The 27,115-nt window shown below is 39.8% G+C and overlaps 1 protein-coding gene across 2 annotated transcripts; it reads left to right on the top strand.

Annotated features, from left to right (window-relative positions):
* Positions 1–4,677: 4,677 nt before the first annotated feature.
* Positions 4,678–23,843, top strand: WDR4 (WD repeat domain 4). 2 transcript variants are annotated; one of them, XM_042459048.1, is made up of 11 exons: positions 4,678–4,867; positions 5,812–5,874; positions 6,239–6,385; positions 8,180–8,336; positions 10,819–10,931; positions 13,481–13,541; positions 15,470–15,577; positions 16,364–16,428; positions 17,252–17,435; positions 20,227–20,296; positions 22,898–23,843. In XM_042459048.1, exons 1-11 carry the CDS (start codon positions 4,758–4,760, stop codon positions 23,077–23,079), a joined length of 1,260 nt encoding a protein of 419 aa, XP_042314982.1. In that variant the 5' UTR covers positions 4,678–4,757; the 3' UTR covers positions 23,080–23,843. The 2 variants fall into 2 exon arrangements, with proteins under 2 accessions (XP_042314982.1, XP_042314981.1); XM_042459047.1 differs by having other exon boundaries at positions 4,679–4,867; positions 5,809–5,874.
* Positions 23,844–27,115: the final 3,272 nt, after the last annotated feature.

The following is a 27,115-nucleotide window of genomic DNA, read 5'->3' as shown; positions in this document are numbered from 1 at the left end:
GCAGCCCTTTTCTAGCTGCAGCACCTTTGGGACTCACAGAAAGAAAGAAAGAAAGAAAGAAAGAAAGAAAGAAAGAAAGAAGGAAAGAAAGGGGCAGCCTGAGCTTTCGTAGCCAATTTCTGTCTCTCAGTGAGTCCCAAAGGTGCTACTATGAGATCTCTCTCCGTGCTGATTCTACAGACTAACACGGCTATATCTTTAAATTCTTCAGTCCTCTGCAGAGCCAGAGCTGTGTAGATTTTCCACAGAGTTCCCCTCATGTCACAAGCCCTATTTTCTTGCTTCAAGGCTTGTTGGTGCCTCTCCTCCTCCTCTTCCTAAACTTGAGATTAATAAAATTAATAAATGAGGCTTTCTTTTCTCTGTGGGCTGCATGCATCCACACTGCAGAAATGATCCAATTTATGATCCAGTTGGCTGCCATGGCTCAGTGCTATGGAATTGTGAGATTTGTAGCTTACTGAGACATTTAGCCTTCTCTGTCAGAGAGCTCTGGTCCCACAACAAAGCACAATTCCCAGAATTCCATAGTATTCAGCCATGGCAGTTAAAGGGGGGTCAAGACAGATTATTTCTGCAGTGTGGATGCAACCTTTTCATTGTGAAGTCAAAGGCTTTCACAGCTAGCATCTATAGTTTTTTGTGGGGTTTTTGGGCTGTGCGGCCATGTTCTAGAAGAGTTTATTCTGATGTTTCACAGCATCTATGGCTGGCATCTTCAGAGAATGCTGGCACGGAAGAGAGTGGGATATATATATACATATATACACACACACACACACACACACACTGCATGACTTTAGGTTGGGAGGAGTAATTTACATGTTAATCTGTGTGTGACCCAAAGACAAAGAAAACAAAACTAGTTGATTTTTCCACAACTTCTGGCACCTCAGTCTATATTTTTGGATGAGATTGTAACAGAGCTTTATGTAGTTATTATGAAGTATGAGGGACTACACAGCAACTCTCAATTAAATATGTAACTTCATTAGGTTGTATCTATATTGGTTGAACACCTTTTTAGAATTAGATGTAAGTTTGTGTATGTGTTTCTAAACTCTGTATTTTCATTGAGTAAAGCTTTTTGCAAATGGCTAATGGCAGAGGCTTAAATCAAGATACAGTCAGCCCTCGATATTCACGGATTTCTTATCCACGGATTCAAGCATCCACAGTTTGAAAATATTTTTAAAATATGCAAATTCTCAAAGGCACACCTTGATTTTGCCATTTTATATACAGGACTCCATTTTATTATGCCAATGTATTTAATGGGACTTGAGCATCCATGGATTTTGGTATCCATAGGGGGTCCTGGAACCTAACCCCAGCGGATACCAAGGGTCCATTGTACTGCGTAGCCAACATTTGTTGCTGAACTGCAGCACTCTGCTTTCTTCCGCATTGGCTATGCTGACTGGGGCTGCTGAGATTTGCAATCCAACAAAATCTGGATCTCCCCCCCCCCCCCAGCCCAAATCTAATGGCTAATCTCAACTGGAGAAGATCCACTTATACCATTCAATAGTTGATTCATTGGTTCTGTTCTAATTAGGACAAGCAACTGGATTAAAGCCAAAGAATCTAGTCTTTCTGTATTTGCAAACAGAAGAGAGCCTGTAATATGCAGTTCAGCGAGAAGCCTGAGGCACTTGAACATTGTTGAAATTCTTCCCTAAAAGCAAAATGTCAGAGAAGATATCAAGACAAAAACATACTTGAGCATACTGACAAGACTGGGTCATGGAGAAGTGAATGCACTTTTGTGCAGTTCTTATTTTTTCTGCGTGACTACTTTGGAAAGCAAGTCTCCTTACATTGAGTAGTAGTGTCTTCTGGGTTAACAAGTAGAGTAAAGCTACCAGTTGAGTAAACACAGGACTGTGAGTGCAATCCTCTGCCTTCAAGAGAACAGTTAATTATTTTTTCAAAATATAAATGCTGAAATCCTCACAAAAATGGAGCAATAATTTGTAGAACACAAAATCAAACATTATTAAGTGGTTGCCTTGTGGTTGGTAAGTGCTGTCAAGTTGACATTGAATTATGGTGACCCATGTGAATGAGGGACTTCCATGTCACCCTATCATCAACAGCCCTGCTCAAGATTCTGCAGATTCAGGACCCTGGTGTCCTTGACTGAGTCCATCCATCTGAAATGTGGTCTTCCTCTTTTCCTTTTGTCTTTCAGTGTTGCCAACAAGCCTCGAAGATAATTCCCCAAACGTTTGGCCAAAACTCAACAAATCCCCCCCACACACACATCTCACCAAATACTTATTTCAACTCTCAAAATTACCATTAAAACCAATCACCAAAATCACACCAAAGGCTCTGAAAAGTACCCATTTTGGTGTGAAAGTCACCAGATTGGCAACACTACTTTATCAAGTATTATTGTCCTTTCTGGTGAGTCATGCTTTCTCATGATGTGGCCAAAGTACAATGGTCTCAATTTACTTATCTTGCCTTCTAGAGAGAATTCAGGCGTGATCTGTTTCGGGACTTGTCTTTTTAGCAGTCCACAAAATCCATAGAATTCTTTCCCAACACATTTCAAATAAGTTGATTCTTCACTGTCCAGCTTTCACAACCATACATAGAAATGGTAAATGCGATGGCATGGACAATCCTAACTTATTCACTTATATATCTTGACACTTAGGTTTTTCCAAGTGGTAGTCTTCTTTTGATTTCTTGACTGCATTCTCCATTCTGATTAATGACTGAGCCAAAGTATGGAAAATCTTTAACTATATTCAATGTCTTCATCAGCTATTTTAATGTTATGTAAATCACCTGTGTTCATTAATTTTATTTTCTTAATGTTCAGCTGTAAACCTGCCTTTGCACTTTCTTCCTTGATTTTCTTCAACAACTGTTCCAATTGGATTATGGTTATATTGATGGATTTTCCCTGAGATCTTATTGATATTATTCTTTCAGAATTTGCATTACATTCTTTGACTGCTTTTGCTGCCATGGATGCATTAGCACTGTAGAAATAATCCAGTTTGACACCACTTTAATTGCCATGGCTCAATGCTATGGAATGCTGGAATTTGTAGTTTGTTGTGGCATCAGACCTCTCTGACAGAGAGCTAAAGATGTCTCACAAAAGTACAATTTCCAAAATTCAGTCACATTGAGCCATGGCAGTCAAAGCAGTGTCATATTGGATTATTTCTGCAGTGTGGATGCAGCCTATGTCTGGCTTCCCCTGATTCATGCTTCTCACATTTCACATCCCTATAATGTGTTGTACAGCTTCAGACTTTCCTCTGGCATCTGAACACATCAAAAGCTGAATGTCTTTTTGGCTTAAGTCCAGTTGGATGATTACTCACAGCAATGTTTGTAGTTGTCCTCTGCTCCAGTAGCTTGATGAGAGCCACACAATCTGGGAGTTTCATCTTCTGGCACTACCTCTTGTTTCATTTTGGACTGTATTATTATTATAGGGCTTTTGTGGTAGAAGACATTCAAAGGTGGTTTGCTGTGCCTCTTTCTTCACAGTACTAGCAGGTGTTAGCTATGGTGCTACTGCCGTTGTCTTTGAAACATCCTCTTCCAGTGTCACAAATACCCCTTCTGCTGCTGCCCAGTAACTGTTTGGCATGTTTAGTCAGCAAAAAGCCTGTCTGACATGGGAGGCCCTACCAGCAGCACTGCTGTCAAGAAGACGGATCTCCTCCGGCAGGCCTTTCCCGAATAGGAAAACCCCGGCCATAGAAATGGAGTTGTTCCCACTCTCACCCTTGCTCAGATGGAAAGTTTGTTGTTTTAAAAAAATATTTTTTAGGAGTTTATTTTAGGATGTTTTAAATTATAGTCTGTTTACAGGTTATTTTAATTATTGTTGGTTTAATTGTTATTTTAAGGGCGGGGGAGGGAATTGCAAGAAGTTGTTACTGGAATTTTTATGTAAGCTGCTCTGACTGTTTGTAAACAGAGAAGCGGGATTGAAATCAATTTTATTATTATTACACTTGTCCCTCCGTATTTGCTAGGATTAGGGGCACAAGACCCCTGTGAATATGGAAAAACTGCAAATAACAAAAACACTGTTTTTACCTGAGAGGACACCTCTCTAGGAATCTCTAGGTCCTCCAGGGCAACTCTGTGGTCAATGTCCAACATACACTGGCCATAGAATGGCACTGGAGGAGCTACAAATGCCTAGCAGAGTATTCTCTCTAGGAGTCTCTAGTCTTTCAGTACAACTTGTAGTTAAACTTGACCACAGAGTTGCAGTGGAGGACCTAGATATTCCTAGAGATAACATATTAATCAAATCCATGAGTAATCAAATCCACAAATATCAAAGCCACAAATATGGAGGGATGAGTGTATTATTATTATGTTATTATTATTACCAGTGACCCCATGGCCAAAAAAGGGGGACGTGCCAGCTTGCAGATAGCCCTCCCTACTATCTGAACTAAGGTCAGAAACAGCAAAAGGCAGGCCTGTGACTAACATCCTTCAATGCCTTTCTCCTATTTGCCTGGTGAAGATTTAGCCAGTGTGACTTTGAAAGCTTGCCACATGAAATTGGTGCATTTTGGTTGTCCCCATAAAGGTATCACGGTTTGAGTGTTACTGGATCTATGTTTATGTCTATGGCAGTCAGAGCAGGGCAGGGCCTTTCTGACGTCATCTCCCGCCGCAGCCTGCCTCGTGACGTCACTCTTCCGGCGACAGTGGAGTGGGTTCATCTTCTGTGTCTCCCACGTGGGGCCTAGGCTGGGGCCATGGAGGCTCCAGGGGCAGTGAGTCCTCTTCCAGGGCTGGAGATCTGCGGAGAACTGATGGTCCTCACCGGCGGGACGCAGCTCTTGGCTGCCGACTATAAAAAGCCCAGGTGAGGAGGGAAGAGGCGTAAGGCTACGCTGGTATCATCATCATCCTCACTGGCTGCATCCACACTTTTCTGGCTCAAGGCTATAGAATTCTGGGAGTTGGAGTTTGTTGTGTGGCCCAGAGCTGTCTCACAAAACTACAGTTCCCAGAATTCCCTAGCATTGACCCAGGGCAGTGAAATCATTCTCAAACAGGATTATCCCTGCAGTGTGTTTTGGACCTTAATTTCCCCAAACTGTACCCTTTAAGAGATTTTGGACTTCATTTCCCAGAAGCCTCTGCCATGTTGGGCAATATCCTGGGATTCTGGGAGCTGAAGTCCAAAATCCCTTAAAGGGCACAGTTTGGGGAACCACTGCTCTAAGAAGACCCCCCAGGCCTGGAGTAATCAATCAGAATCGGTGTGCCCTTATACTAAGTCAGTGGTCCCCAAACTGTGCTCTTTAAGGGATTTTGGACTTCAGCTCCCAGAATCCCAGACTGTTGGCCAAGATGGCTGAGGCTGTGTGTCAGAATTCATTTATGTTTTGGGTACACCGTACACATAGCCTGAAGCTAATTTTATACAAGTTTGTGTACACTGAACCATCAGAAAGCAGAAGTGTCACTGTGTCAGCCACCCATGGAAAAAAAGTTTTGATTGTATGAACATTTTGGATTTTGGGATTCCAGATAAGGGAGAATCAACCTGTAGTTCTCCCCTAGTCAAAACTAACAGTATGGTTTAGGAAATGGCAAGTGTGTTCACAGGTGCCCTGCTGTTTTCCAAGTTGCATTATTGATGTTACATTAAAAGATAACGGTAGATGATTAATTTGGGAGCTTTTGGTTTAAAAAGTTACAGAAATATGAGAAGTGATGAGATGCAGTGCAGCATAAATGATGTTGTCCCTTAGGAAAATATTGATCCGTTACATCTTGTTGTGTTTTTTTAATTTCCAGCAGTGATGATCTTTTTGTTTATGACTGTGCTGCTACTGCCAGCAAGAATCCTCAGGAAACTCAAGGGTGAGAATGTCAAAAATCTGCTTTACTTGGAATATAATCTTCATTGCTATCATTAATCCAGACGCGCCCGCTGTGAGGAAACTGACACATACCTCTGCTAGTGTTTCTGGATGTAAGTGAGAGGGAAACTTTACTAGCTTTCTAAGGTATGTTAGGTATTACTTGTATTGTTTTTCTGAATTGTTTTTTAAATGTAATTCTATAGTATATTGGCTATCTGATGGTATTGGTACTGTACTAAACAGTATGTAGTCTTGATAAATCTATTTACAGCAGTTCCTGCTCTCGGCATTTGGTGCTAATTTCACTTTAAATGATTAGGTTTTGAAGCAATTTCTTCTCTCTCCCCCCTTTTATTTTTTAGAGAAGATGGAAAATCAGCAGGTAAAACAAGTCATGATATCCTTGCCTGTGCATTTTCTACATCAGGAACATATTTTGTTTTGGCTGATGACAACAAACAACTGATTCTTTTCCGTGCAAAGCCTGCTTGGGAATGTCTTAGTATAAGGTATGGACAGAAAAGCATGTGAGAAATATTTGTATCCTATGCGAACAGTAAGAGCAGCTTTTAAGACTTCTGATTTTTAAAAATAATTTCTTGCAACTGACCAGAGATAGTTGTATTCACTGTGCATGTGAAAATAATATCACCTGGCCTCTTGCTCTCCTGTGTCAAGGATTTATAGAGGTCCAAAACACACTGTAGAAACAATCCAGTCTGAGACTGCTTTAACTGCCATGGCTCAGTGCCATGGAATTCTGGAAACTGTAGTTTTGTGAGACATTTAGCCTTCTCTGTCACAATAAACTACAATTCCCAGGATTCCCTAACACTGAGCCGGGGCAATTAAAACAGTCTCAAACTGGATTATTTCTGCACTGTGTTTTACACCATAGTGTAACTATGTTGTACTTTCTTTGTTTGCTTATTTTCATATTTGTAACCAAAGGACGATCTCTACCCAAACTCCCTCCTCCAATATTTCAACTTGATCGTTTTAAAAATTATCGTAAGCTGCCTTGAATCCTATCTCATGAGAAAGATGGGCTACAAAATCAACCAATCAATCAATCAATCTCCAAGGCTTTTGCTTTTTATCACGTGGCATTTATTGTGCATAGGTGCCTGCCTGCTGGATTGGACCTATGTGGGGCAGCTTTCTTCTGTCTGAAGGACTCCACAATGTTGACTCCCATCTTTTTTATTTTCATAACCATCCTATGGAACAGGTTAGCATGAGACTGTGAATGTCTAGGTCATTGAGTTCTCCCTGACCCACGTCTAACAGTGCCTCACAGTTAATTTCTTTCTCAGTTCACCAAATGCTTTAAATTGAACAGGATTTTAGGTGTGAATTTATGAAAGCTAAATAAATTCAAGAAAAAAAGTTTACATTTGTTTTAGCTGCTTGCTCTGGGTTGTTTGTTGACCTGATACCTATTTTATGTCTTCATCGTAAGTTGCTCTGAGAGCTGTGGCTGAAGCCCAGAGTAGAAGTGTAAGAAGTAAGTTCTTGGAGCTGCATTGCAAGCTGCTTTCTAAATGTGGATGGCTTCAGAACTATACCAGAAGTAGCAATCTGAGTTGTGATAGTCACTTGATACCTCCTCCCTCCCCACACCCATGCCAGTATAAAGTATTTTTTGATGATGGCAGTAGGTTTGTTCTACTCCAGCCTTCCCTGATTTGACATTTTCCAGGTCTGTTGGACTACAGCTTCTGTCATCCAAACCAGCTTGATGAGAATTGTAGTCTCAACACATTTGGAGGGTGCCTGATTGGGGAAGCATCTTTTAAACTATATCTGTACATTGTCCTTCTGCCAGAAGGCAATAACCTTTTTGTGAAAGTGGGCTATTGGAAATTGACTAGTTCCTGAGGAAGAAACTTTTAATAGTTTACTGTCACGCTTTTTAATAGACATGCTTTCAAATTGTTTTTTCAAGACTTTATGGACAGTTGAATTAAAATCCATACATTATATTTTGTTTAATGTCTTCTAATAATTAACTTCTCTGTTTAGTCTTCACTTGCTATCTGTCTTTAACTGTTGTAGTTTAATCTTATGAGGCATCTTGGGTCCCAGTTCTGGGAGAACAAAGGGATATAAATCAAATAAATAAAATTGTCATTTTTTTTCAATTGCTGAATATCTTCACACACATAACATATAGGACAATGTTTTCGCAAACACAAATTAAGTGATCAGTTAGATATTGATGTGCAAAGATGACCTAATATTAAAGTCTGCCCTTTCAAAGGGGAGGGTTGGAGTCTAATTGTGCCAATTCTTCTTCTTAGATCTGTTATTAGAAGATGTACGTCCCTGATTATAACAGCAGCAGAAGATAAAATTCTGATTGCTGACAAATCTGGGGATGTCTATTCTTACTCTATCACAGAACCAGAAAACCCAGGAACAGTTGAACTTGGGCACTTGTCTCTTCTGTTGGATGTGGTATGTATGCAAGTTGTGTCTATTTTTTGTTGCTTTGGAAGTTGATATTGCCTTTCTCCCCGAGCAGGCCCCAAAGTCCTTCCTCCCTAGACCTAGTGTAGGGACACTGAAGCCTGCCCACATGACTGTTCCATTCCTGGATGAGTGGATCAGGGATCACAGAAACATCTGGTTACATACCCATAGCCAGACACAAAATGATTACATCAGCTACTGAGACCACAGCAGACTGCAGTGGAAGATGCAACAGTTTCATGTCTGGTTGTAGAGACATGGTTGGGCACTTCTGCAAACTCCTACTCCTCCAGACATAAGCAGCCTTAGGGTATGTGGTTTTAGCAGCAATCTGGGTGTTCTGGGGGTAGTGGTAAATGGCATACAGAACTACTACACTATGCTGAGCCATTCAAGATTGCTGCTTGAGAGTATTTTACTTAAAGTCCTATTGCATTAATAGCCTGAATTCAGGATAAATGTGCTTATCATGGTAACTTAACTCTGCCTCTGTATATATTTTAAAATAAAGATACAGCCCATTTCCAAGCATTCATGTAGGAAATCCCATTGCACTCACTGGAATTTATTTCAAAGTAAACAAGTGCTTGGTTTGTAAACCTGTTCCAGAGATTTCAGTTCCTTGTTTTTGATGCAGTTCATCAACACTATTATTAGGCTTGTGCACCATTTTTAAAAAATACTGATCCAGGTCTCTTACTGCAGCTTGAAGCATACATGTTTTAATGCTGGGGTGAGGAATATATGGCCCTCTTGATGCAGTTGGATTACAATTCCCTGCAGCATAATTAAGACTGAAGGTTTATGGAGATTGAAATCAAGTTATATCTTAAGGGAGAGCCAGTGTGGTGTAGTGGTTTATTAGACTTTGACTTTGGAGACTGGTGTTTGAATTCCCACTTGACCATGTAAACCCACCAGGTGACCTTGGCTAAGCCATCTCTCTCAGCCTCAGAAGAAGGCAAAGGCAAACCCCCTCTGAACAAACCTTGCCAAGAAAACCCTGTGATAAGTTCATTTTAGGATTGCCATAAGTCAGAAATGACTTGAAGGCACACAGCAATATCTGAGAGGCCACACATTCTCCTTTCTTTTTAAAAAATGTTTGTGGGGAAGACTTGTTAAATTTATTTATTTATTTATTTATTTGATTTATATCCTATCTTTCCACCAGATGGGACTCAAAGCAGCTTAAACAATTGCTCAGAGCAAGTATAACCTCTAGTGATGTGGGCTTGTAAATTACAGGCATGCTTCAGTTAAAAAACCCTCTGACAAAAGAGCTTCTTTTTTCAAAGGGGCAAAACAGACTGCCCCAAAGAGGCAGCTTCAAGCCGCCCCTGCCAAAGCCAGATTGGTGCTGTGGTAAGCACACGCCGTGGCCACAATCCACCAAGACGCTGCCTAAAAAAGGAATAGCAAACAGGTGCTCCAGCGGCGTGTAAACTTTGCCACCAGAGCACCTGGAAGCCGCCCATGTATGGGCAGTTGGGAGGATTGAAGCATCTTGGGGGGGTGCATCATCAGTTCGCCACACCCCCAATCCGACTGGAAGATGGCTTTTTATGATGGTCTGTTTCAGCCTAAATTTTTTTTTCTGAGCCCCCACCCTCTCCTTTTTCCTTTTCTATGCTCCTATATAGCTTGAAGTTTTAGCTTTGGGAAGGTGGTTAAGAACTGGAGAAACACAGTCATTCAGTTGTAAGGCTGCAGCAGTATGTCTGCAATAAACCATGAGCTGGGAAAGAATGGGATATTTCTCACCCAACCCTACTCTAGTCATGTACGCTTGCCTACAGCAGGCAAAGCAACAGAAGAGATCTCTAGAATCCCTTACGTTGCAAGAGTTAACAGCTAAATAGAAAGAAAGAGAGAAGGAATGTTGTTGTTTTTTAAAAAAGCATACACTTATGAGTCTGGACATCAAAATGAAATCATAACAACAGTGGAGACTGGTGAAAGAAAATGTCATCCCTGAATGTATTTTTGAAGAAATTTTCAAGTGGTCTGTAGAAGGTCCAAAATGTTTTTTTACTTATGCAAGGCTGACCTGATCTGGTTGTTTCATTTCACATATACATACTGTTAATTTTAGATAAAAATTTCAGTGAAACATATTGAACTGCTTTTCCTTTTTTATGGTATAGGAATCTATCCCTATTCTTTCCCAGTTATTTCTACCTCTGGTGCCAAATTTCCTGTTAAAGAAGTAGTGTCCAGGAATAAATTGTTAATTGAGGTATACCTGTAGTAAAATGTTTGCAGACCCTTTGTGTGTTACAAATTTTCATAGGCAGATGTGAACAGAGGGGTTGTAAAATTGTTGAAAGGTGAATGTGTTTCCAAGACTGTCAGTGTGAAACTTGCAACAACAAAAAATGTATAGTTAAGTATGATTATTTTAGATATTTGTATGTTTCAAAGTCTCACTGACTGTTTCATGGTGACTTTTGTGTTGCCTCATTAGGCGCTGAGTCCCAATGACCAGTATATCATAACTGCTGACCGTGATGAGAAGATACGAGTTAGTTTGACTAAAGCGCCACATAACATTGTGTCCTTCTGCCTGGGACACAGAGAGTAAGTGTAGCTATAGAAACCCTCTAATGTGGATGAAAAGAAAGAGCTTTTTATTTTGCAAGAGAGGAGTGATTGGAGGTGGAAGTGCAAAAGCATATTTAATACCAGTGTTGCATGTTAAGGGGACTATACATTTTCTCTTACTGTGATATTTCACAATGAGATTGGACAGATTTATTTATGCAGGCTTTTCAGATTATTTCTTCTTCTGGGACCAAAGCGTTAGGCCCTGATATGCCATTATATCCGTTGTACCTTTGATTTTGTCTAATTAATTAATTATATTTTACTATTTTCTTTCTTTAAAAAACACTCAGGGCAGCTAACAGAGATCACTAAAATCAATTTAAACATTAAAACCACTAAAGTCAACACAATAATAAAAAGGCCAGTTTTTTGGGGGGGGGGGGGGAGGAAGTATCTTTATGCCCTTCTGAAGGCAGCAGGAATGACAGTGCTTAGGGGAAGGTATTCTAAAGTCTGGGAGCAACACAGCAACTGTTCCTTTCCTCACCCTCATCCCCAGTGGATTGAGTTGCTAAAACAGTTCACATTTGGGGGGGGGAGGGGAGAGAGAACAAGTGGGTAATTGGGAGACAATGTTAGAGAACAGCAACTCACCCACTTGGGAGGTCCTATGTTGGAGTGGTTCCTAACCTCAAAAGCATCTGCATATAGAGGCACAGAGTAGCATGCAGAAGACTAGAAATAAAATGCTGTTTCTTGAGTTGTTCCTGCTCTCTCACATTTGCCTATTACTGCCTGCTTGTTCCAGAGCCTGGTCAAACAACAATCACTCGAAACTGTGGTTTTAGAAAAGAGTCTTGTGAATAAGGATCCCATCTCCTGACTATGTCGGGGAAGGGAAACCTTTTAACCCATCAAATGGTTGTCCTCTCAGACCCATCAGCACTACTAGCCAATGTGCCAAATGATAAGGAATTTGGGGAGTTGTAGTTAAAATAAATGAAGGGCCAAAAACTCAGTAGTCCTGGGCTCTGTGTTCTGCTCTGAAAGACAGCTACTTGTCATATGTCTCTGTGTACACACACTAATCTGTTCCCCATCTTTTCAACTTTGTGGCCATTTGTTCCCAGCCCTCAAAGCATAGGAATTTATTTTCCCCATTTCTGGGAATACACACATCACTGAGATTTGAATTTTATTATTTTAAGTGCTTTAAAGTATTTTGTTGACTCTGTTGTGTTCTCCACTTCAATACATCATGAGATGTCAGAGGCCATATAGACATTGATGAGATCAATATTCCTAACAATTGGTGTCCTAATCTGTTCTCACTGGATAAATTTTGTTAAGCACTACTTGTCTCCCACTGAAATAATATTTCCATTTGCTTCTTTATTGTTAAGATTCTGGTCCCTCTAATCTGGTTTGTAAACAGCAATATTGTCAGTTAATAGGCACTTTTGACAGTCAAAAGAAAACACTTTGGTAAGAGCTGGCCAGTTATGGTAGCCAGCCATTCTGATTAATCACAGATCTACAATGAGATGATGCTTGAACTCCACACTCAAATCAGATTATGGAATAAAATGGGGGTCTACTATTCAGTTTGCTGTCCTATGGTGCTTAGCTCTCTCTGGCTTTGTTGAACAATGTGTGAAGAATTGTAGAATGATACAAAACTTGATTCTCAAATTATTGTTTTACACAAATTGAATCTGTATCTCTCTCTCTCTCTGCCTACATCAATATGCTGTCTGTATTGTAAAACTCCTTAATTACAATTTCATTTAAAAAAAAACCCACACCACCTTTGTGTTTCTCTGTCTATTGGGTTTTCAGTGTCCCTTTGTATTATGGCTTGCGCACACAGGCAGCCATCACACAGAGCTTGCTTGAATTCCTCCTCTTGTGTTTGTGTTTAGCTGGGCACCCTTCTCCATCCCCACTCTGTGCGGAGAGCTACTGCAGGAGACTGGGTCATTGTTTGATGAAAGCCTCCATCATGTGGCCCTCTAGATATTGTTGGACTGCAACTCTTATCAGACCAGTGGTGAGGTCTGATGAGAGTTTTATTTTAAGAATGTCTCATGGGAGACATATGTTCCCCATATGTTCTTGTGGTTTAAGTTTCAGAGGTCTCCTCACTTAAACAAATGAGGGTATAAGGGTTTAGAAGGGACTAGGAAGAGGAAGGAGTCGATGTAAAGCTTTCATACTTGTGCTCTTTGTTAACCAGGCTGCACATGTAGCTCTATTTCCCATTATTTGAGCTAACTTTGCCAGGAAAGAAAATCTGTGAAAGAAAACAAAAAAATTTAAGACAATCTTTTCTAGCTGAATTTAATTACAGACATGCTTAAATGAATCTATCTGTGCCTTGGAGCAAGTCAGAAGCCAGTGTAACCCTTGTTATCACAGGAATTGCATTCATCTACAGGGCTTTTCCCTTTCTGTACAAAAGATAAGATGCTTAACCAATCCAGTGTGACGCCATCTGTGTTGCTATGGTGATGTGTCAAGGATGTTACATTTTGATACCTCTGCCTCTGAAAATCTTGTATTTTTCCATTTTTTTTCCTTAGATTTGTCAGCAGAATATTTGTAATTCCCAACTATCCAGATCTTCTCTTATCAGCTTCTGGGGTATGTATGAAGTCTGAGACTATATACATCTGAAATTTTAGCAAGCTTTTTATGAAAATGCATTTTTCTCCTTCTAGAGAGTACAATATGATTTTTTGTTCATCCTGTCTTACCACTTTTCTGAGAAGTCTGGAATTGTTTAGGGCAATAGTATACCAATGGAGGGTGCTGTCTACTTCAGGTGCAGAAATTGAAAAGGTACATTGTTCCCATGAACACCTAGAGCAACACCATGTCATGACACAACTCAGGTTAGAAAAGATGCTACCCAGGCCCTTCCGGCTCCAGTTTAAGTAAAGTCTCTCCGCCACTTGACTTAAACTTACCTTTCCTTAACCTGACCATGTGGTATCAGTAACAAATTGGCCTGAGCTCTCCTTCTCTGTTCTATACTTTCCCTCGTGTGCTTATTTATTTATGCGTTTTACATAATGTGCCTGATGAGGCCACAGTTTTAGGATACAGAATGGTGGAGCAAAGATGAGTGGAAATCAAATGGGGCATAATGGTAACTGTCATTCAGCATTTCCAACCATGTTCCTTTCTCTTTCTACTACACCTTCTTGTTTCTATTAACACCTAATGGAAAACAGTCCCTGTCCCCTTTCTATTCTCACATCTGCTCCACTCAGGCAACCCTTTCCCCCCACACCTCTGAGAGACTGAGCTCAAGAGGACTGTTACATGGATCAAAAAGCACACTGCTACACACACTCTCAAGGGAGATTAAACAAGTCTTTGGTAAAGGAATGGGATGTCCTGGGAGCATACACTCATGAGTGAAACTTCTGCTGTTGTGTGAGGAAACAGAAGCAATATCTATGGCAACATTGCAATGCACCCAAACAGCAGCAATGGCATTGTCCCTTGCTGGGAGGAAACTGAGGCATGGACCCATTGAACAGGAAGCTGAAAGAGATTAGAAGGAGGAGTGGTGAAGAAAGGAAGAGGGCCCGTGGTGGGAGATTTGAGGGCTAACAGTGTTTTATTTATGTATGTGGGGTGTGTGCACATTTAGTTTCTTTACTCTCTGACTCATTCAGTATTTTTTAATCCTGCATAATCAATAGCAATAGCACTTACATTTCTATACCACTCTATAGTGCTGAGCACTCAAAGCTTAGCTGCAAAGTGAAAGTGTGGCAGCATTTACAGAACAACAAAGTCAGTTACTTGAAAATATTAACAACAGATGCATCTAAAAAGTAGGTTCAAAATAATGTTACCACAATGATTGTAAAGACAAAATAAAAAGACTTGAGTTATTTTACTTCTATCATTCTGTGTGGCCATTTGGAGTTTTTAATTGTGTTTGAGGATTATTTTGTGTTAATGATTATTACTGAAAATAATTTTGTCAGATAAGAGGAGGAAGGGTGTTAAAAAAATAATCCCCTCCAGGTATCAAATATGCTGAGTATGCCACTGGGAGAGCAGGGAGAATCAGTTGCCTCTCTGATATGTATCTGACCACAGGTAGTTACAGTATAGTACAAAATGTAAACACAACAAATGCTCTTAAAACACATTGTTGCAAGTGTGTTTAGCTAAGTGTTTTCAATTTCAAATTGACTGCAAAGTGAGCATATGCACGTATGTATCTGTGGCTAGCATCTGTTAAAACATAATTTGCACTACACATTCAAAGAGATATTTTGGATCCACAATGGCTGTATCCAGCTGATGGCAGCGAAGCAGAGTTGTACATGTAGGAACCCTGTACAGTATATGTAATAGCACATTACAGTACAAAAGGTAGCATATGACAATGTATTGCATTTCTTCACTGTCTTTGCACATTGCAGTCTCACAATAGATTGTTAGTTATACGTATTGACCATATGCATAAGAGAGAAAATAGATGAAAATTATGGCTGCTTTTTCCGTCACAGAAGTTACAATAATCTGTTTCTTCTTAACTCCTTTAGGATTGTACATTGAGGCTCTGGGAGTATAAAAGTGGGAAGGAAGTTTATTGCTGTCACTTGAATAGTTTGAATAGTTTGAATAAGTGTGAGGCCACCAGAAATGAGAAGGTAATGTGATTTATATTGACATATGAAAGCTTTTCTTTGTTGTGGAAGGTCTGTATTTTTCAGACTGCTTGCTTACTGGAGTGAAATTCCAGTCAGTCTAAAGTAAGGATTAGGTTTGAGATTACTGAAATTTATTGATATATTAATATTGAAATGATATATAAAATGGACAGAGAGTAGATTACATTCCTGCCATTTAGACATTAACTCAGTTCTCATCATATAAGAAGTTGGGAGTTTGAGGCTTTTGTAAAGCATGCTGCCTGATCATTTCTACTTGCTTTGGAAATGGCTATACAAAGCCTGGACTTCTGGTCCATAGTTTAGTGTGATGTCCAGTACAGATGGTAGTGTTCATCCTCCAGTGAGCCAGATGTATAATCCAAGAACAAACCATAGGTTCTTCTCTGTTTTGTTGTGGGTGAAATAAGACAAGAGTATGAGTTCCTAGCAAGTTTAGAGATCATCCCAGAGACACCATGGGATATGGTTTGTTATCTGCTCTTCCTGCAAAGGTGAGATAATGATGTGAATGCTTAGTAGAATGAACTGTAGATGGTTTGTGATTTGCATACCTGATCCTGCTTCAAGTGGGAGTGATCAGCCAGTGGGAAACAGCATGCTTACTCTCTACAGTGCTATGCTAAGACGTCCAAATTCGCCCTTTAAGCTCCATATAAAAACCTCCTCTTTGCTACCCCTGGTTCTTTCTCATTCCATCATCTGCTTCCCCATATGTCTCCAAGTCCTTGCATATTCTGACTGCATCTCATTTTTCCTCTTCAGAAATACACAGTCTTAAGGATAGCTTACTGTTGTGAAGAAAGTTGCATTGCTGTTTTATATGATTGGTAAGAGGATTATTTTTTAAAAAAAATAAGGTTACTAAAAGGGGGCAGCAAGGGGTTAATATATTTCTGTTAGTGGCTGCTGAATTTTCTGTCAGTTCTTAATTGATGTGAAAACTCTGCTATCATGACCTCCTAGGGCATCCGTTTCTCTTTATACATAATAATGATATTTTGCATGAATAAAATGAAGCTCCTCTGAATTTACAGAGTACCAAAGAAGAGCCAGTATAGTTTATTGGGGGTTTGAGTGATGGTCTACAACTCCAGAGACCAGAGCTTGAATTCTTGTTCAGCCATAGAAACCAACTGGGTGACCTTGGACAAATTGTACTGAGCCTCAGAGGACAGCAAAGGCAAACCCCCTCTGAGCAAAATTGCCAGAGCTTGCAATAGATACGGCAGAATGCCCATAGAGTGTGTGTGTGTTGGCCAGTACTGGAGACAGTCTGCGTAAAATTCAGGTTTTATCTTATACAAGGTTCCTAAGGTTGCAGATGTATCCCACTTAATTGGGAGAAAGCTCACAGAACTTGTTGGAACTTATTTTGAGTGGGTATGTATAGGTTTGCACTTCATTTGGTTTTTCATTCTGAAATGTTTTATCCTCCCCTGCCAGTTTTGTTGTTTTGCCTCTTCAGTTATTATTTGTGCTGTTGTTAACACTTCCTATTTCTAATGGTCGATACACGACATAGCACATATTGGTTACTGAGCCATTTTAAAAGTGCAAAAAATGAATAATAAATGGAATCTATGAAATTATAGTATATACAAGTTGATCCATAAAATAAGAGCCCTAATTGTCATGGTTCTTTCTGTAAAGCATTCCAATAGTATCCATCTTCCAGCTTGATGCTGGTGCTCAGAACCTCATTGACAAACAGCACATCCCTTTGAACCACAAAGGCTGGAGCATTGCCTTTGAGGACACAGGTGGACTCTGGGTTCTGCAGGAGGACATGGACACACCTCTTCTCTTCTACCAACTTGTGGATGGGCAGTGGCAGGTGAGAGGAGATTTCTTGTTACAGCTGGCTATGGCTGGATCATGTTGGTTTTGAAAAAGTGTTGAATTTCTGAGTAATTCAACTCAGAGTAAGGTGTTGAATTTCTGATAGGGCTGTTTTGTTATTCCCCATCAGTGTCAAGTAGTACCAGCTTAACACTGCTTTCTGACATGGTTATCAGTATTTAGTAACACTCTTAAGCTGGGAAAAAGAGAGGTGTCATATTTGTTACTTTGTAACTCATACATGTTCTGTCTAGAAGGGACTTGCCAATAGCACCAGTTGGGTAAATTGGACTCATTAACCCAAATTTGCCCTGAATGTTCTAAAAGGAGAACTTTACTGAGCACACAGCAATAAGTACACATACACATGCATATATATGTATATGTGCACGCACACACACATATGATAATTGCATTGGGGTTTGGAAAGTACTATTGAGGAGCTTCATAATTTGTAAACATGATACAAACAAGTATCTAACATAATGCTGTTGCTTTAGAATGGGGAATTATTTAGAATAATACTCAGATGAGCAAACTTGCAAGGCAGGAGGGTTCTGGAGTGAAGTGCTGTGAAGCTTGTTGCTAAGAGAAAGTAGAGATAAGAGAAAGAAAGAAGTTCAAAAGTAAAGATCCTATAATACTTTTTCTAATCCACATGTGTGCATGCACACCCCCAGAGAGGAGGCAGTTTTGGAGCTTCACTGTGCAGAGAAAGTATTGCCTGAAGGATAGATTGCAGAGATGACGGAAGTTACGTCCTCTTGGTCCTGTTGGACATGAGAAATTAGAGAATGTTGGCACTCCTGGCTGGAACAGTGCCCAGAAAAGAAAGACATGCTAACTAAGATCCTCTATGTCAGGTTAGGATTTTGAGAATGCAAATGAACGAATGAAATTCTCTGGCCAAAATATCAGATGGGTTGATTTCAACTTCAATGGAGCAAGGCCTAAACTAGCCAATGATTTCAGCAAGATGCCTCCAGATTAGAAAGAGGTGGTAGACACAGTGTTAGTGCTTGATACTTTAAGTAGACCACACCCAAAGAACAAAGTACCTTTGAATTTAGGTTCCCTTTTAGCATCTAAGCAAGTAGATAAATAGGTACCACTTCGTTGGAAGGTAACAGCATTCGGTGCAGTCCTGCTGGCCACATAACCACCAGAGTCATCTTTGGACAACATTGGCTCTTTGGTTTAGTCACAGAGATGAGCACCACCCCCTACAGTGGGTTATGACTAGACATTTTTGTCAAGGGACTACTTGTACCTTTTTAGTATCTTACATAGGAAAATATGTATGATTTCAGGAAATTCCCCAAGGTGCATTTACATTGGTCACTTAATCCAGGGCCAGTCTGGAGCATTATGCCCCAGACCATCCATGATGGCAACCATAGGCAACTGGCTGAAACTGGTATGATGCCACATCATTGTTCACATCAACCTGGCTGGCACATCCCCTTTGTTGCCATCAAAGTTGGGTTAAGGGCCAAAAACTATGGTATCTCCCTGAAAGTAGCCATACATTGTGACAGTGCACTGGCTTAGGGGTCAGTTTTGTGTTTTTTCACCAGTGTAGACAAGCTCTAAAACAAAAAAAGTCTTAAAGTAAAGTACCTGTATGGATTTCCTGGAAGACATTACCAAATACTTTATTTAACAAAAGGTAGTAATGTTTCAGGTAAGCATTCACTTAAGAAAGTCATCACAGAAGAAAGACACTGGTAGCATGAGCTTTCATAGACTTGAATTTACGTGCATCCATCTGAGGAGGTAAACTCAAGTCTACAAATGCTCATGCTTACAGCATCTTTCTTTCAGTTAGTGTCTTAGGTGCTACAAGATCCCTTTACATACTTATTTTCCGGACCAACACAGCTATGTCTTAGTATTCCATCACAGAGGCACTGAGCTGATTGATGTTGCCCCGAAGGTGACATTTCCTTCAGTGGCATTTCCTATAATGCATTGTTTACCAATTGCAGGGCCAAATTCTAGGACAGAGATAGAACCTTGCTTGGTGGGTGTTCAGTTAGATCCCAATAGTTTGATCAGTAATCTTAGCAAACCTGTTGATGGTAGAAACTGAAGTTCTGTATGGGCACTAGCTATACAATTTGATCAGAGGCCCTTAACCCTTGGAATCCTGAGCCAGTCAGCCCAAAAACTTGCATTTTAGAATACAGTGCGCCCGCGCCATACGCAGGCGCGCCATACGCGGCCTTGAGCACACGCGCTCAAGCCGCGGGGTGGAAGGGGCGGCGCGTCCCATTCAATTGAATGGGCGCGCGCGCCCGTTGTGCCTCGCGCGCCTGCACCGCCGCGCACGAGCCCCATTGTTTCCAATGGGGCTCGAGCATAGGCGGAAATCGCCTTATGCGGCGGGATCCGGAACGGATCCCCCGCGTAAGGCGAGGACGCACTGTATACACATGTACTTCTTAGTGGGAGTGTTGTACCGATATATCTCATAACATGTAACTAAAGCTGCCAATTCAAAACTTTAGAAATATTATTTTATTTTATTTTGGCATGTTGGTCAACATGCATCAGCCCAAGGTCAGGTCATGACCCAATAGTCAACAAAAGACACTGGAAGCATAAGAAAAATGTCTATTCTTTTCTTTGCTGTTACTTTTGTTTGTGATAAGATGGAAATATACAAGACAAACACAAAAAATGCATGGAGTGATGATTTCTGGTAAAGGCTTTCTTTATAAAAAAAGGTTCTGCTTTATAAGGTGTTTTTTCCAATATACATGTATGTAAATATTCTCTTTCAGCCGGCTACCAATAAGAAAGGATTGATGAAAATGTCGAAGTACATACAAGACAACTGGATAGTCTTTAAAGGTAAGAGTCTTCAGTTCGAGAGTCAAGGGAACATTTTGTGACAAGGGTTGGCAGAGCGTGCACCTCACAGCTTACATCAAGGGTGATCTTTAAGAGTTCTGCTTTAAGAGAATTAAGGGTTGTTGTTTTTTTTGTTGGGGGGGGCAGAATGTGATTGGGAAATTGGATGGAATTCCATTTAACCCATTTCTGAGATCTGCTTAGGTTGGAATTGCTGAGCAAAAACACAGTTCATCAAGCTTTCAGAACAATTATGTGAGATATATAAATGGCTGATGGGGAATGAAAGCAGACAAGATTTTAGGTGGGGATTTATATCTCAACAGTTGGGATTATTAATTTTCAGACAGGGTCTTGGGGACCACAGAGTTCTTCACAAAGCTTTTCAAGGGTTTCTGAGTTGAGGAAAATCAGTAATGGTGTATAAGTTTCCAATTTGTCTTCCACTATCAGATTTTGCAATTTGCCGCCACTGGAGTTTATTGGTTTTGCTCCTAAGCCCAACAAACCTAACCATTGCTCTGCACAGGTAAAGTGTATATTCTTGATCATGTCCCAGAATTTCCTGCAAAAAATGCTAAAGCAGCTAAGCAGATGTAAGTGTGGTAATGATTCCCTCAGAGTAGAAAGCTTGCAATCTGTCATTTTAGATAATTTTGTACAAGAGGAGCACTTTTTTTGATATCATTTGTTACATATTGCCCTGAGCCTTTGAGCTCTGGTGAGATAAAAATCCAACTGAACCACAAAAGAAGAGCTGAATAATGTGAGAAAACAGTGGAATAGGTTTTTTTTAGATAACAAATTAAAATGCTATGCACAGATTCTAAGTGTATCAGCAGCTGAGGAAAGGGGGCCATTAAGATTACAGTGATTACTATAGCTAATTAACACAAGGGAGCTTGGATGATGAATCCTGTTCCAGATGCTTAATTAGTATCATTACCCCTATAGAAAAGGTAGTTATCTACATTATTTTATTGCCAAATGTTAACAGTCTTTTTTCCCCTCATTTGCTCACTCCCCTTGCTCAAGCTTTAGTAGTGCTTCTTCCAAGGATCAGAGTATCTCTTCTATCATGACATGCTGACAATGGCAATGGATATTTAAACTTTATTTTGAACAAATTGTCACTGAGCAGCAAATCTAGTGTAGCCTTACTGTTGTCCATCCAAGTGGAAGGGCTAATAGATATGTGGGTTTGCTGATTACCTTCTCTGCAGAGGCAGATCTGTTTCTCTTTTCGAGTGACAGAGCAGCTGAGGGGCTGAGCAAAGTACCAATTAAAGACACTTTAAAAGAAAATTAATCTTGCCAGATAAGTTTAAATCATGTGATGCATACCATACCTCACAATTAATGTATCTTCATGGTTCAGGGAGTCTTCTAGAATGACAGATACATTGTTTGTGACAAAGTTACAAGGTGGGGGAGCCCAAGGAAACTCACAAATTAATTGTACAGTTTTACAGACATTAAAGATAGATTCTGGATTAACAAACAGGTATAAAGTATTTCTGTGTTCATCTTCTGAATATTCACATTTGTCTCAACTTCTCTCACTGAAAAGAAAGCCCCAGTAATACTTTGTCAAATAATTCATCCTTCTTTAATATAAACAATGATTTATTGACTCCCAATTAAATTCTAATCATTGTGGTTCCTCCCCTTTTTATACGAGTGTTCTACCCTTTATTTCACTGCTGTGGTCACCAAATCCAACCATTATCCCACAACTGGGGGGTTTATACTTAGGCAATCTGTCTAGTTCCACCAATTGTGAGGCAGTTCACTGCAGTTACCAAGTGTGAGGGCTTTCCCTAATCCCCACCTCTATGACACGAACCAAGGGAATTGTTTAAATGCCCTCAAGATATATATGAAGATTTATGCAACTTTTGCCCTCAATGGCTATTACTCCTCAAAATTCTGTGTTATCACCAGAGACAGCATGTCTGAAACAAAGCTCTCAGATAATGTACAGATGTTAAAGTAACACATTGAATTATTTATTTATTACATTTAATAATAATTATCTAATGGCTTTCCTGTGCTCTTCTAAAAAATATGTGGTCAGTCCCTGTTCAAGGCAGAATGCTGGACTCTGGGTCTAGTTTAATAAGGCAATTTAATTATTATTTTTAAAAAAAAGAATCTGAGGGGCTCGACAGACCACCGCACATCGCAGCCCTGATCTGGCACTTTGCCGGCTCTAAAAGGCAAAATGCCGCTCCTTTTAGCACCAGCTAAAAGGCGCCCTTGCTCCTTTGGCGCAGTGTGTCTAAACGCTGCACCAACAGAGCGCTATGATGCCCCTGCCATGACACCATGCCCCCACTCTGTCCGGATGCCAGTGCTTTACACCGGTCTGTTTAGCCCCTTAGTTCCCTGATTCCTTCTTTCCAAATCATTCTGCACCTTCTTAATACTCATACTGGCTTATTGAAAGATGGATGCGTGCAGAATTTAAAAAGCTAAGTCTTTTTTTTTGTTTGTTTTTGTTTTAAAGGGAGGGTGGAAATCACCTTGATTAGAAATTAAAGTTTGTGTGTCAGGAACTACAGAGCAACTCTCTCATCTTCACTCTTTCCATTTACATAGGCTCTGTTGGCAAAGAGAGCTGCTACCAAAATCTCTACAAGGCTTCTTTTGATAATATGGCTATTTACCTACAAAAGAAAGAAGAGAGACTTCAGCAGCAGAAAAAGAATAAAAGGCAGGATTCACAGCATGAATCAAATGGACAGACAAAAAAGATCAAAACAGAAGCACCATTGTTGTGACACTCAAGTATGCAAAATGATTTGGAAGAAGCCAATCTAAGAACAGAATTTTTGGGGGGACCCAATGAGAATGAGTTGACTTGATACTCTTCCCAAAATGAGCTTGCCCCCTGGCATGTGGCAAATATAAAAAGAAATAGGCTGATTAATATGTCTCTTGCCTACTTTGGCAAAGATAATTATGTCTTATGAGCTGAGCTTTCTCCTCCAAATCCAGCTAGATTTCCTAGTTTGTTTGTCTGGCTTTATGTCAGACTCCTGGATCAAGTCTGGCTCTGATGATAAAGCTTACCCAATGATAGCCACCTGATGTCTGTCCTTCCCAGTCCACAAAGGAAATTGAGAACATTGTGGAATGAAAAGAAGCAATGGCATGAGTGACTGGAGTTAGGTATGGGGCTTGGGAGTGTTACTTTTTTGAACAACAGCTGTGAGAATCCTCCAGGCAGCATGGAAAATGCTGGCTAGGATTCTGGGAGCTGTAGTCCAAAAATAACTTTCTCAAACTCTTAAGTACTTGGCCAATCAGCTTCTACTGCTATTTCATAATGATCCTTTAGGTGAAACTACTGACATTTTATCAAACCCAAAATACTCTCAGATAATTGTCTATGAAGCCTTCTTGGTGTTCTCCATCCCATGTGGTTATCTGTCTGCAGAACAAATCAGAAATATATCTTTATTGTACACCCTCCAGAGAATCCTAGTTATCAGCTGGTCTAAAACAGCAATACAAAAAATAAAATAGAGTGTTGTTGTTTTTTAAAAAAAGACTGCATGATCTCTGTTCTGTAGTCTATTTAAGCTGTTACATCATAGATTCTCCATGCAAAATTACTTGTTTAAGATAAATGGAGTGGCTCAGTCATAGAATACATTATTGGAAGGCCACGTGGCAACTATTGTCAGAGTAGTCTGTTTGGTTGGCAGTGATGTGTGTGATGCTCCTAATTTTTAAAATCATACTTTAAATTGCAAGCAGCCAATGTGGACATATTTCCTTTTTTATTTTTATTTTTTAAATACAAAGCTAAAGATTTATTTAGCGTGAACCAGCACTCCCATGAGAAGCAGTGAAGGCTTCTAACATACTGTGAATCTGCAGTAAAATCTGTTAACAAACCTTTGTCAGGGAAAAGACTTCACTTATTCAGATGGAATGTTCCTGATGAAGATCTGATCTTGTGAAGCCTGTACTACTGATCATTTACACTTCAAGCTATTTTCAAAATTGTTCAATAAGGCTTGGATGATTGCAGGTAACAATTATAGCAGCTGCTTTTCATCAGGGAGTCTGTTGAAATTGAATTTGAAAAACTATATTCAGTTTAATCAAGGGAAAGAAAAAGGGAACATCCCACCCCATTTATCTTTTAAACTAAGTCATTAATCTGGTTCCTTTATATATTTTGGTCACACAATCCCAGAATACCATGAGGTGGGGTAAGGGCTGTAGAAATGGCTAGAAGGTCCCAAATGTGGCCTTTTAGCCATATCTTTTCTACCCCAAAGCCAAATACATTTCACTTGGGAACTATAAAATATAAAGATGGCCTTGAACTCCTATTAGCCCTAAACAGCATGGACAATGGGGATTGGACTTACACTTCAACAATATTTAGAGGGTCACATATTTTCCATCACTTGTGTATTTAGATAAAGCACATCAGCCTAATGAGCAGAATGGTCTACAGAAGAGAGTTTATTTTTCTCTGTTTTGATGCTATTCAGATCTGAGTAGAAATTAACTTGTCCAATTTAATATGTACTTTCCCACTCTGCAGTCAGCAGGGGTTTTGCATCTAAATAAATAAATAAAATTAGCATTTTTCAGATAATGTCCTTCTGCTAATAATAATAACAGATGTTATAAAGTAATGGATACTATTAAAAATTGATACTATTAAATTTGGGCTTTTTGTCAATACCTCTCCCAACATTTCCCCTCATCTAGTTTATGTGCCTAATTTAACGCATCATTAATATATCCTTCCTTTCCATAATGACTTTTAAAGGTGTGCATGTTGCTGCTTATCTAAAAGAGGAGATCAAATGGTGTTTTGTTATCCAAAATAAGGCATCCTAGCTGGATCCCTATCCCTAGTGTTGAAATAAGATTGTAAATGTATGAAAGCCTGACTTTAATGGACCTGTTGTTATTAACTACTGCTGAGTCAGCCCCAACTCATGGTGACCCTGTGGATGAGACATCTCCAACCCTATCCTCCACTGCTCTGCTTAGGTCTTGTAGGTTCAGGCCTATGGCTTCCCTGATTGAATCCATCCATCTGGCATGCAGTCTTCCTCTCTTTCTACTGCCCTTCACCTTCCCTAGCATTACCTCCTTTGCTATGTTAGCTTCCAGGGAGACCTCAAGTTTACTCTGTTGAAGGACACATTTATTTCTCTTTTTGGCTGTCCTCAGCACTTTTCTCCAGTGCCACATCTCAAATGAGTTGACTTTCTTTCTATCACATTTCTTTGCTGTTCAACTCTCACATCTGTACATGGGGAATGGAAAAATGATTGTAACTTTTGCACTCATTTGTATATCTTTTGACTTAAGAATTTTATCTAATTCTTTCATGGAGGCCCTTCCCATTCCTAGTCTTCTTCTGATTTCTTGGCTTCAGTCTCCACTCTGATCAATGTTTGATCCGAGGTATGGGACTCTCTTACTATTTTGATTTCCTCATTATCTGGGTTGAATTTATGCAGATCCTCCATGGTCATTATTTTTTGTTTGCTTTATGTTCATCACTAACCACTTTCTTATTAATAATTGTCCTAAGTCTATGATGTTTTCCACTGGTAGTATGATGTTATCTACATATCTTAGATTGTTGATGTTCCTTCTTCCTACTTCTGAGTTCAGATGTGCTCTTCGTAAGATATTTTCTGTGTACAAACTGGTAGGATGATAGGATGCAACCATGTTTGACCCCTTTTCAAATTAGGAACTATTAGGATGATAGGATGCAGCCTTGCCTGACCCCTTTTCAAATTAGGAACTATTCTATCTTTCCACATTCTGTTCTAACCGTAGCGTCTTGTACAGGTTTCTCATCAGGGCTATCAAATGTAGTGGCACTCCCATGCCTTTAAGAGCATTCCATGGCTTTTCATGAACTATTCAGCTTTGCTGTAGTCTATGAGGCACACACTGATTTTCCTCTGGAATTCCTTGGTTTGCTCCATTAACCGTCATATGTTTGCAATATGGTCCCTAGTACTTCTTCCTTTTCTGAATCCTGCTTGGACTTCTAAGATTTCTAACTTGATATATTGTTGGAGTCTGTGCTGCAGAATTTTGAGCATAATCTTGCTTGCAGGGGACATTAATGATATGATCCCATAGTTACTGCAGTCTTTTGTGTCTCCTTTTTTTCTGAATGGGGATGTGTAGTGATTATTTCCATTCTTAATGTACATGTCCCATCATAAATATATTTTTAAATACAGCCCTACTCTGAAGACTGCCTCTGGATATTATAGTGGGCCATATCTAGTAATATAGAAATCTGTGTAGAAAACTGAGACACTCCATTATGCTTGTATAGTGTAAATATACATTTGTGTAGTTAAATGGTGGTTGTGCTATACCACCCTTCTGGCAATGTGCTTGTTGTCCCATTAAGCAACAGAGAATCTACAGTGGCTGCTTTTACTTTCCCAGTGATTTAAGTGGTACTGACAAATAGCGATACAACATCTAAGAATACAAAGCTTCATGTGAAAGGCTTACACTTCTGGAACTCCACTCAGGCAACTGTGAACTGGGTAAGTCCATTGTACAACGGTCAAAAAGTAAAAAGTCCATGTCTATGACACCAGTAAGAGTCCAGCCACAATAGTTTGGATTCCATGGCTTGCATGTACAGAAAAGCACTTCCGCTTGAACAAAGCAACCCCAGAAAATTCTGATTTCGCTACCACACTGTAATCATCAGGAACAGCTTTTGGAAAGGCTTGGGCAATAGTGGAAGAGACAGGAAAGGCCAGTCACACTCCTATGATTGAAATCAGTAATTCTCTG

The sequence above is a fragment of the Sceloporus undulatus genome, chromosome 3 (genome assembly GCF_019175285.1).
Source record: "Sceloporus undulatus isolate JIND9_A2432 ecotype Alabama chromosome 3, SceUnd_v1.1, whole genome shotgun sequence".
NCBI lineage: Eukaryota > Metazoa > Chordata > Lepidosauria > Squamata > Phrynosomatidae > Sceloporus > Sceloporus undulatus.
The sequence above is the reverse complement of the archived record's forward strand: the minus strand, read 5'-3'. Positions and strand labels throughout refer to the sequence as shown.

Bases quoted from the DNA above. Each gene is read 5' to 3' on its own strand.
- WDR4 (XM_042459047.1), top strand. From the start codon at position 4,758: ATGGAGGCTCCAGGGGCAGTGAGTCCTCTTCCAGGGCTGGAGATCTGC. The intron at 10,932-13,480 runs GTAAGTGTAGCT...TTTTTTCCTTAG, and splicing joins TTCTGCCTGGGACACAGAGA to ATTTGTCAGCAGAATATTTG. The intron at 20,297-22,897 runs GTAAGAGTCTTC...CCATTTACATAG, and splicing joins CAACTGGATAGTCTTTAAAG to GCTCTGTTGGCAAAGAGAGC.